This window comes from Mobula hypostoma, chromosome 19 (assembly GCF_963921235.1).
Source record: "Mobula hypostoma chromosome 19, sMobHyp1.1, whole genome shotgun sequence".
Lineage (NCBI taxonomy): Eukaryota > Metazoa > Chordata > Chondrichthyes > Myliobatiformes > Myliobatidae > Mobula > Mobula hypostoma.
This window is the reverse complement of record NC_086115.1, coordinates 8,461,936-8,479,262: the sequence shown is the minus strand read 5'-3', so window position 1 is coordinate 8,479,262 and position 17,327 is coordinate 8,461,936. Positions and strand designations below refer to the sequence as shown.

The 17,327-nt window shown below is 44.2% G+C and overlaps 1 protein-coding gene across 3 annotated transcripts in view; it reads right to left on the bottom strand.

The window, feature by feature from the left end:
* Nucleotides 1-4,215: 4,215 nt before the first annotated feature.
* Nucleotides 4,216-17,327, bottom strand: part of sfxn2 (sideroflexin 2) — a 142,104-nt gene continuing 128,992 nt past the window's right edge. For all 3 annotated transcript variants that reach the window (XM_063071286.1, XM_063071284.1, XM_063071285.1), the window contains 2 exons: nt 6,137-6,184; nt 4,216-4,451 (listed from right to left, as the gene is read on the bottom strand). In XM_063071286.1, coding sequence (XP_062927356.1) covers nt 4,352-4,451; nt 6,137-6,184 — 148 coding nt within the window. In that variant the 3' untranslated portion in view covers nt 4,216-4,351. The remainder of the gene's footprint in view (nt 4,452-6,136; nt 6,185-17,327) is intronic.

Here is a 17,327-nt window from a genome sequence, read left to right as displayed (position 1 = left end):
CCTCTGTTTCCTTCTCTTCCCCCTCCTCAACCAGTAACCAACTGATCCCCTGAGGTCTTGACAGTGTGGCCGAAGAGAGATGATCTCCTCTTGTGAGGGAGCTACCCTATGGAGGGGGCTGCGAACATTTCAATACAAGCAGCTGACCACGTAAGGGAAACTCCTTTCTTCTGGAAGGTGCAGAGTCTCGGAACCCGCTTCCTCACACCAAACAGCGGCAGAAGAAGAACCTCTTAATACTTTTTAAGGCAGAAGTGGATGGATTATTGAAGATCAAGAGGGTGAAAGGTCAGAGGTAAAGGGGGCATGTGGTGTGGAAGTTTGAGCACTGTTTATATTTAATGATAAAGCAGGGTGGAGGGGCTAGGTTGCCCATTCCTACTTAAAATTAGAACAAACACATGTGTTTGTAAGAATTAGAGCATTTTTTTTTCATGAAGCAGCATTATAAATTCTCCTGGCCTGTACTTGCTGGAGTTTCGAAGAACGAGGTGGAGGGTGTGAATCTCATTAAAGCCCTCTGAATATTGAAAGGTATAGATAGACTGGGCATACAGAGGATGTCTCCAATTGTGGGAAAATCTAGGACCAGAGGGCACATGTTCAGAATAGAAGCATATTGTCCCTTTAGAACAGAGATAAGGAGGAATTGCCTTAGCCAAAGGGGAGTGAATTGGTGGAATTCATTGCCACAGACAGCTGTGGAGGCCAAGTCATTGGGTATATTTAAAGCAGAGGTTGAAAGGTTCTTGATTAGTAAGTTTGTCAAAGGTTACAGGGAGAAGGCAGGAGAATGGGGTTGAGAGAGATAAAAAATCAGCTATGATAGATTGGCTTGACGGGGTGAATGGCCTAATTCTGCTTCTATATCTTATGTCTTTTGTGGCAAAAACAACCAGCATCTAACGTGGAGGGAGAACGAAGCTGGAACTCAGTATTATTGTGGAGGCAGAGGAATGGTGCAGAGTTCAGCCTGAATCAGCTCCAGCAGCTATTTGCTTTTTGCTCCGGATTACCTCTAGCAGCACGGAAAACAGCATCCTCAGTACCCTGTCACCACACAGCATTTAGTCTGGGCCATCAGCATCTGTCACTGACGTAGGTTCAAGGGCGTTTGTGCCAGCAGATGACGTAGCCGTTGTCTGGTGTATGCAACAGCACTGAATGCACAGGGTGCCTGTTCTGTACTCACTACAACTGCTGGGTCACCCTTTCCAGCAACTAAATGAGGCACAATCTTATTTTTAAAGTGGTGCAGAGAAGAAAACTTAGATTGGAGCGACTGGGGTTGTATACACTGGGATTTAGAAGGATGAGAGGGGATCTGATTGAAACATATAAGATTATTAAGGGATTGGACATGCTAGAGGCAGGAAACATGTTCCCGATGTTGGGGGGAGTCCAGAACCAGAGGCCACAGTTTAAGAATAAGGGGTAGACCATTTAGAACGAAGTTGAGGAAAAACTTTTTCACACAGAGGGTTGTGGTTCTGTGGAATGCTCTGCCTCAGAAGGCAGTGGAGGCCAATTCTCTGGATTCTTTCAAGAAAGAGTTAGGTAGAGCTCTTAAAGATAGCGGAGTGAAGGGATATGGGGAGAAGGCAGGAAAAGGGTACTGATTGTGGATGATCAGCCATGATCACTGTGAATAGCGGTGCTGGCTCGAAGGGCCGAATGGCCTACTCCTGCACCTATTGTCTATTGTCTAACTTAAGATATACTTGAAGCATTAATAGAAAAAATGTTACATCAAAAATAAGGGAAAATAGAGATAAAAGTAATAAGCTTTACATTTCCAAGTAAACATTTATCTTCAGGGTTAATAAAAACAGAAAATGCTGGTAACACTCAGCAAGAGAGTTGACATCTGTAGAAACAATTAACGTTTCTCGCCCAAGACTCTTTATTGGAGCATGATGAAATGCTGAACAGAGGAATTGGAAAATGCTGATAAAGTTCTGCCAAAGAGTCCTGCACTGGAGATGTTTAATTGTTTTTGCTGAACACAGTAGGCATACCATGTTGGTGTCAAAACTTGCCCAGCACATCTTAGGTTGTGCTGGTCGTTAACAGGAACAACCCATTTCACTGTATGTTTCGACGCACCTATAATAAGTAAATGAATCTGAATGTGAATCTTTTACAGATGCTGCCTGACCTGAAGAGTGTTTCCAGCATTTTGTATTTTATTTCAAATTTCCACTTTCTGCAGACATTTATATCTTCACGGGATACCTTTATTATGGAGAGCATGTCTTATGAGGATAGGTTGCGTGAGCTAGGTCTGTTCTCTCTGGAGTGAAGAGAGATGAGAGGCATCTTGATACTGGTCTATCAGATGATGAGGCACAGATTGAGTGGATAGCCGGAGTTTTTTTCCAGGGCCGTTGTGGCTAATGTGAGGGGGTAAAATTTTAAGGTGATTGGAGGAAAGTATAGGGAGCATGTCAGAGGTAATTTTTTTTTTACACAGAGAGTGGTGGGTGTGTGGAACACCCTGCCAGGGGTGGTGGTAAAGGTAAATACATTAGGGGCACTTAAGAGACTTTTAGATAAGCATATGGATGATAGAAAAATGGAGGGCTATTTAGGAGGGAAGGGTTAGATTCCTAGAGTAGGTTAAGAAGTTGGAACTACAAGTTGGGCTGAAGGGCCGGTACTGTGCTGTATTGTTCTATGTTCTATAAAACAATAGAGCTTTCAATGGAAGTGTAGTGGATGAAGGCCGATGTAGCAGATGGTTGATGAGAGACCTTTGTAGAAGAGGGAAGTGCAGTCACTTGGATTTGGAGGTTGGAATCTAGGCACTCCAAAGAAAACCAACAGATTGGTGCAATCGGACTCTGAGGATCAACGTGTAGACTAAAAAATAATGGATCAAAAGTGTAAACTTGGTAGACTTTAGAGGCAGCAGTGTGAGGAATGGCTGCAGTCAAAGAGGCACAAGTGGATCCAACAGGAGTTGCTGGCAGTGTTGTGGCACATTGTGGAGAAGAGTTAGGAGAAAGTTGGTGGGTTGGCAGTGGTAGATGGTTTTCAATGGAAGGTGACCGAACATAAAAGAATTGAGAAAAGGTGGAGCACCCAGCGTTCTACTGGGCAGCAGAGAAAGCCACTGTACCATCCTGCCAACACAAGAACTGGGCTCAGCAACCCCACTCCTATCACAGTATATTTTAAGTACCTTGCTAGATAAAAATATCAAAGAATTACGTATCAATTCCAGTCTTGACTTTGACTCAAACAGAATTTCTAAACATTTCTTTTGAAGTTTAAATCTCTTAACTTCTTCCAGTTCTGTTGATAGGGTACCTCGGTATCATTTGTCACAGATTCACAATATGTTGTAAGTTTCCAGCATTTTCTGCTTTTAATTCAAATCCAGCGATACGGGAAATGCGAGTCAAATATCTCACATACTCAGTAAGTGTTCTTCCTGAGGTACAAAGTTAGATGTTACTTTCTGACCGAGTGTCATCTAACACAGCGAGGCTTGATGTGGACGCTGGGTGAACAAGTCTTCCCATTCATCGCAACTGAAATTCCATCTTCATGCTTGTAAAATTCACAAAAGAATACTTTTCTTTGGTTTAATGAGAGTTGGATAACTGTACCTAGCCCATCCCTTTTCCATCTGCTTGCGGTGTCTAAAAACTAAGTTTCTGTCCTCTCTTCTTTCAGCTTTGAATTGGGAAAAAAGCCAGCAGGCAGATTTTCATTTCCAAGAAGTGAATATGTATATTTGTGCATATACAAGTCATAGTCTGCTTCAGTTCAGTCTGAAGTTCCTCATCTTTCTTGTGCGTGTGAAGTTTATTCCCCTGCCAAGCTATTAAGTTGAAAAACATTAACAGATGGTAAACACATTAGAATGAGAGACCCAAACACAACACTTCAGTGTGATGGGATACTCAGGGAGACGGTGGTAGTGAGAGCTTTAGACAGCATACTGCACATGGCTGTTTTCTAATTGTAAACACAAGAGATTTTGCAGATGCTGGAAATCCAGAGGAACACACACAAACTACTGGGGGAACTCAGGAAGTCAGGCAGAATCTATGGAGAGGAATAGGCAGTTGAGATTTTGGGCCAAGACCCTTCATCAGGACTGGAAAGGAAGGGAGCAGAAGCCAGAATAAGATGGGGGAAGGCCCTTCCTTTCCAGTCCAGATGAAGGGTCGTGGCCTGAAACATTAACTGCTTATTCCTCTCCAAGATGCTGCCTGACCTACTGAGTTCCTCCAGCATTTTATGCTTGTTCCTCTGTTTTCTAATTCTCTTTGGTAACATTGATTCCATTATAAAGTTTAAAGGAGTCCTCAGCTCTTCCCAGGACATCAGCTGCTAAAGCCTACAGCCCCTTGTTGAAGTACACGTATTTCACTTTATCTCCGTACTTGGTGGTTATTGAATCCCTCAGCTCTGGGTCCAGTTTAGAAGTTGGCATGCAACTGTGGAAAAGTGGAAAAAGAAAACCTTTTGAGAAAGCAGCTACAGCGGCAAAGTTTCCTCCATCCGAGTGGTCTAGAACGACAGATAAAGTGCACTGGTATTATCGGTAATTCAGCAACAGATCAGTATTTTATCCCAAACATAAAGCACGCCTATTGTGCAGCCTCTGAAAGGATTTTTTTTTTCATTCTTATCCCAAGTACAACTCAATTCTCCAGATCCCATTCCTCCCAAGCTAGCGGCTTCAACCACCCTACCCAGACCCCAGAACACACTCCTCCATACACACACACACTCACTCGCGTAAGCCCATTCACCCATTAACATGCATTTCCAACAGGGAAATTGCTTCCACTCCCCCTGCACCTTGTGTCACTTATGTAGATAAGCCCACACTCTAACAGTTACCTGTGCATTGAGTTTTATAGGATTGCTTTTTATATTTATTGAGTTCTCTGTGCTTATTGTGTTTTTTAATGCTGCATTGGATCTGGAGTAACAATTATTTTATTCTCCTTCACACTCCTGTACTAAAGAATGACAATAAACAATCTTGAATCTATTCCCAATGTCCTGCAGACTATTCAGACACCTGCTCATGCACACCCTACAGTTACTCAACCCCATTTTTATTTGTTAAGACAATATAGAATCGGCCCTTTGAGCCACACTGCCCAGAAATCCCCTGATTTAATCCTAGTCTAATCACAGGACAGTGGGCATGTGGCCAAGTGGTTAAGGCATTGGACTAGCGACCTGAAGGTCGTGAGTTCGAGCCCCAGCCGAAGGAACGTGTTGTGTCCTTGAGCAAGGCACTTAATCACACATTGCTCTGCGACGACACTGGTGCCAAACTGTATGGGTCCTAATGCCCTTCCCTTGGACAACATTGTCGTGGAGAGGGGAGACTTGCAGCATGGGCAACTGCCAGTCTTCCGTACAACCTTGCCCAGGCCTGCGCCCTGGAGAGTGAAGACTTTCCAGGCGCAGATCCATGGTCTCGCAAGACTAACGGATGCCTTTAATTAATTAATCACAGGACAATTTACAATGACCAATTAACCTAGCAACTGGTACGTCTTTGGAGAGTGGGAGGAAACCCACGCGGTCATGGGGAGAACGTACAAACTCCTTACAGGCAGCTGTGGTAATTTAACCCAGGTCGCCTGTATTGTAAAGCGTTGTGCCAACCACTACGCTACCGTGCATTTCCCTCTGAAACTGACTGCCAGGTTGGTCTAGCTCCAGATTGTAGAATCTATGAGTTCTGTTCCACTTACCAAGAGATATGGATTAATAAGAATCCCAGACTCCTGAACTAAGATGTAGAGTTCATAGCCATGAAACAAAGAGATCAGCACATTCCTGTCTGCTTGACAGATACCTGTCATGTTTGTAATGCTGATACTCTCTAAAGAAAAGGGTCATACTGCCTATAACTCCACTTACCTGCCTGGTGTTAATTTCAAATATGCAACACAACCGGAGCACTGGCAGAGGAGGATCTCCAGAAACAATGATGAATCATCTTCCAATACTCTTAGATCGTCCTCTATGTGCTCTCACCTTCTCACCTGGTACAGGTGCTTCTCTTTACCTAGCATTGTTAGCAAACGCAACACTGGAGTTTGATAAGCAACAATGTTTAACTGCCAGCCTACAGAACTTTATACAGTAAACTCACCACCTCTGAGGGAACAGCGAACAGGCAGCGGGCACCATGAAGATCAAGCTGTGGAGAGAACCAGAAAAGCTTCCTAATCTAGAACGCTAAGTTCATTCCGTAGAATAACATGTTCGTAAATACTGTTGCAAAAGCCAGCTTTCTAGGTTACTGAGGCTACAAAGGCAAACATACACCAGTGTGCTCTTCAAAAAAAAATTGGTACTTTTGCATGTAGTTTAAACATAGAACAGTATAGCACAGTACAGGTCCTTCAGCTCACAGTGTTGTACCAATCTACTGACCTACTCAAAGATCGATCAAACCTTTCCCTCCTGCATAGCCTGCCATTTTTATAACACCCATGTTTCTAAATGCCCCTAATAAATGTGCCTCTACCACCAGCTCTGGCAGGGTGTTCTATGCACCCACCGCTTTCTGTGTAAAAACTTACCTCTAACATCTCCCCCTCCTTTCCTCTGATGATGATGACGTCGACTCAGGCCTGAGAGGCCAGCATAAGGCACTTTCATGCCTTACAAGGCGTGGATCGGAAGGCTGTGTGGGGCACCAGTCATTTCGCAGTATTTTTCTTTATTTTACGAGGTCGAGTGCCAAGCTCAACACTCAACCCGGCACGGATGGAAAGCGTACTCGTGAACGGCCCCGACTGGATTCCAACCCGGGAACCTCCGTTCCGGAGACCGGCGCTGATGTCACTGCGCCACCAGCCGACCTAACTTCCGACCTCCTTTCCTCTAATTCACCTTAAAATTATGCTCCCTTGTATTAGCCATTTCTGACATCGGAAAAAATCTCTGGCTGTCCATGATCTATGCCTGCTGTCATCTTGTTCACCTCAATCAAGTCACCTCGTATCCTCCTTTGAGAATTTACTATACTTGAAATTATTTAATGGAACACGCACAAAACGCTGGAGGAACTCAGCAGGTCAGTCGGCATCTTTGGAGAGGAGCAAACCAGTCGGCGCTTTGGGCCGAGACGCTTCACAGCCTGAAACATCAATCGTTTACTCCTCTCCATAGATACAGCCTGACCTGCTGAGTTCCTCCAGCACTTCGTGTGCATTCCTCAAGATGTGCCTATCTGAAGAATCTCTTGTCCTTTAATGGACGTACAGTATATTGTTTGGAAACTATACAGTTTCAAAATACATACAGTTGCAGTTACAGCTGAGAAAGGAGAGACTGAACAACCAAAAGCCCTAACCACTGACCATAACCACCACTTAGTCTTGCCTACAATACACTGCACCAGAATATGTGGATCCCATATTGGCCTCTACAGCACCTGAGGACCCACCGATAGACATTCCCTGGGCGAACATTACACTAGACTACTCTATCGTTTCAAATCTTGAATTCATTTTTCTTCTCTTTTGACCAAATGTATAGGGCGATGGCTAAAAGTATTTTAAGATCCCAGGGTAAGAGGTATCCTGGAAGTGAAGTCCAAAGGGACGGAGAAGTTTATACCACCCCCTGACAGAATTTTACAGCGCAGATGAAACAGGAAGGACGATGCAGTGCCCTGAGTACAGGGGAAGTTTAGTACAGATGCCAGAAAATATGTCCTAACATAGAGGGTGATTATAAGCTGGAATTCATGAGACTTCTTAAAGGGAGCAGTTCTGTTTTTAGAGGAAGGTGTCAGAGCTGGTACTCTGTAACTGACAGAATGAGGGGAATAGGCTTGTTGGTCTTTCTTTTGTATGATGCTTGTCAATCAGTCCTTGTGTGTAGTTTTTCATATTTCTTGTTCTACTGTGAATGCCCGCAGCAGGATGAATCTCGGAGCTGTATATGCTGACACATACGCACTTTGATGATACATTTACTTTGAACTTTGAATTGGCTGGAAGGTTATGTTGACTGGGTTTTACAAATCAGAAACCAGGTGTCACTTGCACCACAGTTGTTACAGTCCTGTATCGGATATGCACTGACACCTTTTCAGAGAATTGGGGAGAGACCCTGACGTGCTGGCCACTGAAACCAACATTGTCAATGTCACCCGATCACCTGATTGTGAGAGTTTTCCGTGCATAAGCTCACTGTTGGTATTATGATGGGTGACCACACCTCAAGGAGTTAATCACAAAGAGTTATTCATTAAGTTGGTCATAAAGAATTCTTTATGATGGGTGCTGCACCAACGCAGTCTGTCTATATTGTGCAATTTACCAATCTGTCATTTTACCCATTGTAACATGAAACTTGATCTGCCCAAATACCACCAGATAATTAGCTGCCCCACATGCGGTGCAGCTATATTTCATGAGGAGTTTGAGGAGATTGTACCGTGGAGAGCATTCTGACCGGCTGCATTACCATCTGGTATGGGGGACGAGTCTACTGCAGAGTGAAGTAAGTTGCAGAAACTTGTAAAATTAGTCAGCTCCATCGTGGGTACCAGCCTCCATAGTATCCGAGACATCTTCATGGAGTGATGTCTTAGCAAGGCAGCGTCCATCGTTAAGGATCCCCACCACCCTGGTCCTGCCTTGTTTTGATTGTTCCCGTCAGGGAGGAGATACAGAGGCCTGAAGACACACACTCAGCGATTCAGGAACAGCTTCTTCCCTCTGCCATCCGATTTCTGAATGGACATTGAAGCTGTGAATACTACCTCACTACTTTCTTATACACACCTAATGTAACTTTTTTCCCCTATATTTATTGATCATGATTTTCATTGTAGTGCTGCTGTAAAGTTAACAAATCTCACGATGTATGCCGGTGATAATAAACCTGATTCTGACACTGTAACACCTTACATATTCTTCTGTGAAGATGTGTCTTTCTAAAAATATCATTATGAGATATAACAATGACAAGCCATGGTTCACCAAGGAGTTGACTCTCAGATCATGCATACATGTCTGGAAACAGAGAGGAATACAGCTCTACAAAAGACAGTTTAATAAAGCTCTGAAAATGGTGGAAGACACTTACAAGGCTCAGCTAGACAGAGACTTCAACAACAAAATCTGTCCATTCTGGAGTTCCCTGCAAAGTCAAGTCTTACCAACTTCAAACAGAAGTGTTGCCAAGTCTCCGCCTCCTTTACCTTGGCAAATCAGATCAATTAGTTTCATTGCCAGTTTGATAAGTACAATCCAATTCTATCTCTTCTCACTTCCTCTGACCTGATACCCCCTCCCTTTCACAACGATTCCAATGTCACCATCCTCCTTTACCTTCTTCAACCTTTTCCCCCCAATCCCCCCATCCCCTCCCTCTATCCTGCCCTATATTTTCTGTGAAACAAGACCACGTTTGCTATCTATTTGGAAAACGGAACACAAGAAAAGCTGCACGCCTGATGACGTCTCACTTGATACTCTACGGCATTGTGCGGACCAGTCAGCACCTGTCTTCACTGAGATATTTAATGCCTCCCTGCAATTATGCAGGGTTCTGGACAGCTTTAGAGTTGCCATAATCGTTCCAGTTGCCAAGAAAGACAAACTCACTTGACTTAATGATTATAGGCCAGTCGCTCTGACTTCAGTAGTTATGAAAACCTTAGTACATCTGACGCTAGCCCACCTCAAGTCCATTACTGTTCCTCCTCTTGACCCGCTACAGTTTGCTTATAGATCAAATTGCTCGGCTGAGGATGCTGTTAAATTGTGACTTTGTTGCAGTCTTCAATATGTGGACTCCCCCAACACCTATATATGATCTTGTTTGTGTCCGCTTTCAACGCTATTGTTCCAGAGTTGCTCCACAGCAAGCTAACCCAGCTATCCGTACCCTACAGCATCTGTCAGTGGATTACAAACTTCCTGACAGGAAGGAAGCAGTATGTAAGGCTGTACTCCCACTTGTCCAATCCAGTGTCTATAAGCACGCTCTCCCCAGGCATGTGTTCTTTCACCCTTTCTGTTCTCACTTTATACAAATGACTGTACCTCCACAGACAAACCCATTAAGATCCTAAAGTTCATGGATGACGTGACGGTAGTTGAACTCATCTCTAATAATGATCTGACCTGCCATCAAGGAGAGGCAGGCCGTCTTGCAGCATGGTGTGCTTGTAACAACTTGGTGCTTAATGCAATAAGACAGTGAAACTGAGAGTTGTCTTGTGCTGGCAACCCGCTACCTGTCCCTGCTTGGAAATTAATTGTCAGGCAGTGTCTGGGGTCTACTCATTCAAATTCCTGGGGACTACCATTACCAACACATTGAAGTGGGACAAGCACTTCACGCTTATCACAAAGAAAGCCCAGCAGAGATTGTTCTTCCTACAGCAGCTAAGGAAATTTCACATCTTAGGGCATTTGCTAATGAATTTTTAGCCATCATTGAGAGTGTTAAGACCACCTCTATCAATGTTTGATTCTCTGTGGCTTCCTCCCTCTCCAAGTCCAGGATGCACCAGTAGTTCACTCAGTGGAGAAGATCATTGGCTGTCAGGTACTGACATTAAGAGACCCGTTCATCAGCAGAGAAAAAAAAAGAGCTGGAAGAATTACCGCTGACTCCACCCACCCGAGCGGTCACCTATTCACCAAATTGCCATCAGGGAGACGCTACAAGCCCATCACCACCAGGACTACACGTCGTCTCCAAGGATTCTTTCCTGCAGCTACCCAGCTTCTCAACACAACTCACTCAGGTGTAATACACTAACTGTCCCTGCACAACATCCGTTAAATGGCCTTTCCTGCTCTCCCTGTTCTGTTGGTAATTATTGAGTTTGTTCATATATTCACCTTTATTAAGTTTGATTATTGATGTTTGCACACGTGACCACTCTGCTAATTGTTGATTGCTCATGGTTGTTTGACCTATTGACTTGTAAACTTGGTTGCCATTGTGTTGTCTTTTATGGTATTATGCTTGGCACCAGACTACAGTCAATTCTGGTATGTCTCACATATTGGCAGCAAAGTGATTCTGATACTGATAATTTTTTTTCTTCTCTTTTTCTATTTTGCACAGTTTGTTGTTTTTCCATAAACACAAAAAAATCTGCAGATGCTGGAAATCCAAAGCAACACACACACAAAATGCTGGAGGAACTCAGCAGGCCAGGCAGCGTACATGGAAAAGAGTAAACAGTCGACGTTTCAGGCTGAGACCCTTCATCAGAGTTTCTGGTGACCTGCATAAACACTAGTAAAAAAAAGCTGACTCTTCGAGTATAGGAAGTCGATTCGAGGCCCTATGATCGGACCCCTGGATCCCAGGCCCATTTGTAAAGTCATAGATCCAACGTCTGCGAATGTGCTGGAGGCCAAAGCCAGCTGATCCTAGAGTTGCAAGAGTGGGACTGAGAGAGAGAGAGTGAGAGAGAGAGAGAGAGAGAGAGAGATAGAGAGATAGAGAGAGAGAGAGATAGATAGAGAGAGAGAGAGATAGAGATAGAGAGAGAGAGAGAGAGAGAGAGAGAGAGAGAATGCGTGCACATATATAATGGGGCAGGGTTTGTTACAGTTGATTTGTTGCTGCTGTTGTTGTTCTGTGAACATAATGAGCTTGCTATGTTGTGTGTGACAACATGCGCGGGCTGCCCCCAGCATATCCTCAGGTTGTGTTGAGAGAAGCTGAATGAAAAAGTAGAAAGATTATGCTTCAATTATATCAGACATTAGTGAAATTGCATTTGGGGTACTGTGCATAGCATCGATCTCCTTATTTAAAGTTGGATATTAATGCTATGGAGGCAATCCAGAGAAGATTAGTGAGACTAATACCTGGGATGAACGAGTTTCTAATTTAGTACCCAATTTAGTTTAGGGGAGAGAGAGAGAAGGAAGAGAGAGAACAGAGTGAGAAGAGAGAAGAAAGAAGAGAACTAACTTCCCTGGACATCCCAGAATCAGATTTACCATCACTGATGTGTATTGGGAAATTTGTTGTTTTGCAGCAGCACTGCAGTGCAAGACAAGAAAAATTACTATCAGTTCCCAGAACAAATAAACAGCAGAAAAGATGAACAAAGAGGTACTATAGCGTTCGTGGTTTCAGGGACTATTCAGAAACCAGATGGCAAAGGGGAAGAAGGAACAGTGGAGTCATTAGCAGATTTACAGTTGGTGTTTGAGCTGTGACGAGTTGCACAGTCACGAGTGGGTAGAGCAGTGGACTGATTGTCAGCGAGCATTCTCAATAGGGAAGTTTTGGAATGGATGTTTCCTCCTGTGGGAAGATCTAGAACTGGGGTGATGACTGTTTACGTTTTTAAAACAGATGTAGGCTCTCAGAACGCCATGAGACATTTGGAAATGTCCTCCTCAAACGAAGGACAAGCAAAGTCTTTGAATATCCTTCAGGCAAAGATATGTAGATTCTTGATAGGCAGGAGGGTGAAAGGTCACTGTGGAGAGGCAGGAGTAAACAGATGAGGTTACATTTGGGTCAGCCATAATCTCAATGACTGACAGTGCAGGCTTGAAAGGTCAAGTAACCCTGTCTCGCAATTAATTTATACATTTAAACTTATGTACCACATTGGTCAGATGGCACGGAGCATTGTGAGCAGTTTTGGGCCCCTTATCGAAGAATGGACGTGCAGGCATTGGAAAGGGTCGAGTGGAGGTTCACGAGGATAAAACCAGGAACGAAAGGGTTAATATATGAGAAGATTTTGATGGCTAGAGTTTAGAAGTGTGTGTGTGTGGGGTGGAATCTCATAGAATTCTATTGAATATTGAAGGGCTTATACAGAGTGGATGTGGTGAGGATGTTTCCTGTAGTGGGCAGTCTAGGACCAGAGGGCACTGCATCAGAATTAAAGAGTGTCCCTTTAGAACAAAGATGAGGAGGACTGTCTTAAGCAGAGGGTAGTGAATCTGTGGCATTCATTGCCACAGATGGCCATGGTGGCCAAGTTATTGGGTAAACTTAAAGTAGTGATTGATAGGTTTCTGATTAGTAAAGGCGTCAAAGTTTACGGAGAGAAGGGAGTAGAGTGGGGTTGAAAGGGATAATAAACCAGCCATGATAGAATGATTGAGAACTCAGTGGGCAGTACTGCTCCTATTTCTCACGGTCTCATAGCGATAAAGAATCAAGCTACAATTAGGTTATCCAATCCACGCCTCACAGAGAATGATTGTGTTAGTTTTGGATTGGATCGAGTGTCAACAATTTTTACAAGTCCCCTAGTGCAGGTTGGACGGGAATCAAAAAAGTGCGCAAATGACAGAAATCTAAAACAAAAAAAAACAGAAAATGCGAAAGCAAACCAGAGTTAATGTTTCAGGTGGACCTGAAGAGTCAATTCTGCATGTCTTCCCATGGATGTAGCCTGTCCTGCTGCGGCTGAGAGTCAAAACCTGAATCAGCTTTATTAACACTGCCTTGGGTGACTTGAAAGTACGGTGCAAAGACATAAAACACTGAAATAAATCAACTGTGCAGAAAAACAGAGGAATAACACGGTATTGTTCATGGTCTGTTCAAAATCTGATAGCAGGAGGGAAGCACAGAACATAGAACACTGCAGCACAATACAGGCCCACTGGCTTATGTTGCTGTGTCAACTTTATGACTTACTCTAAGATCAATCTAACCTTGCCTTTTACATAGCTCTTTGTTTTACTATCGTCCACATGCCTTTCTAAGAGCTTCTTAAATATCTGTAATGTACCTGCCTCTACCAGCAGGGCGTTTTTGAACTGCTGAGTGTGTGTCTTCAGGTATTCCAGCATTTTCAGGATGACCATGGCCAGCCGGGCTCTTTATAAATAAATGCACTGTAGCTCGGTACTGCGGTTTGCCAAACAAAAGCTGCACAGTGCAGGAGCCCAGGAATAAGACATAGGAGCAGAATGAGGCCCTTTGGCCCATCGAGTCTGCTCTGCCATCGCATCACGGCTGATCCATTTTCCCTCTCAGCCCCAGTCTCCTGCCTTCTCCCCGTATCCCTTCATGCCCTGACCAATCAAAAATCTATCAACCTCTCTCTTAAATATATCCAATCACTTGGCCTCCACAGCGGCCTGGGGCAATGAATTCTATAGATTCACCACTCTTTGGCTAAAGAAATTCCTCATCTCCATTCTAAAAGAACACCTCTCTATTCTGAGGTTGTGTCCTCTGGTCTTAGATTCCCCATCCAAAAGAAACATCTTCTCCACATCTTTCACCTTTCGATAGGTTTCAATGAGGTCACCCCTCATTCTTTTGAATTCCAATGAGTACAGGCCCACAGCCATCAAACACTCTTCATATGACAAGCCATTCAATCCCAGAATCACTTTTGTGACCTCTTTCCAATGTCAACACATTCTTTCTTAGAAAAACCTGCTCACAATCCTCCAAGTGAGGCCTCACCAGTGCCTTGCAAAGCCTCAACATTACATCCTTGCTTTTATACTCCAGTCATCTTGAAGTGAATGCTAACGTTGCATTTGTCTTCCTCACTACTGATTCAACCTGCAAATGAACCTTTAGGGAATCCTGCACAAGGACTCCTAAGTCCCTTTGCACCTCAGATTTTTGAATTTTATCTCCATTTAGAAAATAGTCTACCCTTTTATTTCATCTACCAAAGTGCATGACCATACACTTTCTGACACTATATTCCATCTGCCACTTCTTTGCCCATTCTTCTAATCTGTCAAAATCCATCTGTAGCCTCTCTACTTCCTCAAAACTGCCTGCTCTTCCACCTATCTTCGTATCATCCACAAACTTTGCCATGAAGCCATCAATTCCGTCATCTAAGTCGGTAAAAAGGAGCTGTCCCAACTCAGACCGCCGTGGAATACCAGCAGCCAACCAGAAAAGGCTCCCTTAATCCCACTCGTTGTCTCCTGCCAATCAGCCATTGTTTTATCCATGCTAATATCTTTCCAGTAGTACCATGGCTTCTTAATTTGTTAAGAAGCTTCATGTGTGGCACCCATCAAAGGCCTTCTAAAAATCTAAGTGACCCAACCTCCACCAATTCTTCTTTGTCTATCCTGCTTCTTATTTCTTCAAAGAATTCCAACTGCTTTGTCAGGCAAGGAAACCATGCTGAGTATGGCCTATTTTATCATGTGCATCCAAGTGTCCCAAAACCACATCTTTAAAATCGATTCCAACATCTACCCAGCCACTGAGATCAGACTAACTGGCCTATAATTTCCTTTCATCTGCCTCTTTCGCTTCTTGAAGAGTAGAATGACATTTGCAATTTTCCAGTCCTCTGGAACCATACCATAACCAATTGATTTGTGATAGATCATTACTAATGCCCCCACAATTCCTTCAGCCACTTCTTTCAGAACCCCAAGGTGTATACTATCTGGTCAAGGGACTTACCTACCTCCAGACCTTTCAGTTTCCCAAGAACCTTCTCCCTGGTAATAGCCGCTTCACACACTTCTCCCCTCGACACTCTTGAACTTCTGGCATACTGCTTGTGTCTTCCACAGTGAAGACTGGTGCAAAACACTTCTTCAGTTCATCTGCCATTTCCTTGTCTCCCATTACTACCTCTCCAGCATCATTTTCCAATGGTCCAAAGTCCACTCTCACCTCTCTTTAACACTTTATGTATGTGAAGAAACTTTTTATCCTCTTTGATATTATTGGCTATTGGCTAGCTTATCTTTGTATTCCATCTTTTCCTTCTTGATTACTTTTTTTAGTTGCCTTCTGTTGGTTTTTAAAAGATTCCCAATCCTCTAACTTCCTAGTAATCTTTGTTGTATTATATGTCCTCCCTTTGGCTTTTATGTTGGCTTCGAATTCTCTCCTTCACCAAGGTTGTGTCATCTTCCCTTTAGAACGCTTCTTTTCTTTGGGAGGTACATATACTGAGCCTTCCAAATTGCTTCCAGCAATTCCGGCTATGCCGTCATCCCTGCCAGTGTTTTTATGTGAAAATGTCAAAAATCCCGGTATACTGCTTCAACAGGTGGGCTAAAACAGGTGAGGGTAGCCAACAACCTCATACCCCAGTGAGAAATGGACATGCCAGACCTAGCACATGACGTCAGCCCTGGCAGACTGAGTGGATGAGATCTACAGTGAGATCCAACGGCCAGGAAGATGGTTCTGCAAAGCTCCATGGAGACTGAAGGGCACGACAAGGCACAGGAGATGTCACGGTCATCCACTGCGACCTAGGAATTCTCCAGTTCGTGACACTTGTTGTCACCAGTAGACCTGGACTTCCGAGGCTGAGCGAGTGGGACTGTCTCAGTGCAACAGCTTTTCCACATTAAACACTCTCCCGCAGAGGTTTTCTGTCATCATTGGACATGCATGACAACTACCATATCAATCCCACCCCCATGTGGAAAATCTGATATTCTGACAATATCATGAATTCACTTCAAAACATCTGTCCTGTTGATGTCTGAGAGAGGGAGGGAGAGGGAGAGAGGGAGAGAGAGAGAGAGAGAGAGAGAGGGAGAGGGGGAGAGGGGGAGAGGGGGAGAGGGGAAGAGAGAGAAGGAGAGGGAGTGAGAAAGGGAGAGAGAGAGAGAGGGGAGGGAGGGGAGGGAGGAGAGGGGAGAGAGGGAGAGAGAGGGAGAGGGAGAGAGGGAGAGAGAGAGAGAGAGGGAGAGAGGGAGAGGGGGAGAGGGGGAGAGGGGAAGAGAGAGAAGGAGAGAGAGTGAGAAAGGGAGAGAGAGAGAGAGGGGAGGGAGGAGAGGGGAGAGAGGGAGAGAGAGGGAGAGGGAGAGAGGGAGGGGGAGAGAAGGAGAAAGGGAGGGGGAGAGGGAGAGGGGAGGGAGAGGGGGGAGAGGGAGAGAGGGGAAGGGGAGAGAGGGAGAGGGGGAGAGAGGGAGAGGGGGAGAGGGGGAGAGGGGGAGAGAGAGAGGGGGGAGAGAGAGAGAAGGGGAGAGAGGGAGAGGGGGAGAGAGGGAGGGGGAGAGACACACAGTGGGCAGAAAGAAGAGAAAGGTTCAAAGGTTCATTGATTATCAAAGCATACAACTCCAAAATTATTCAATCCTCTGCGTAGCCATGAAACCAAGCAAAGAAAGGCAGCACAATGATCAACCCCTGAATTCCACCTGCCCGCAAAAAAAATGAGTGCAACAGATCAGGCACATCAACCCCCAAATCTGTCTTCCTACACAAAGAAAATTAACAAAACATATAAGCTTATTGACTCCCTAAATCCCCCTCTGTGCACAGAAAAAACCTGAGAAGATTGTGCAAAAAACACAGAATATAAAACTATGATACTGAAAAAAAAAGAGTCAACAGTCCAAAGTCCACATCCAAAACACAGA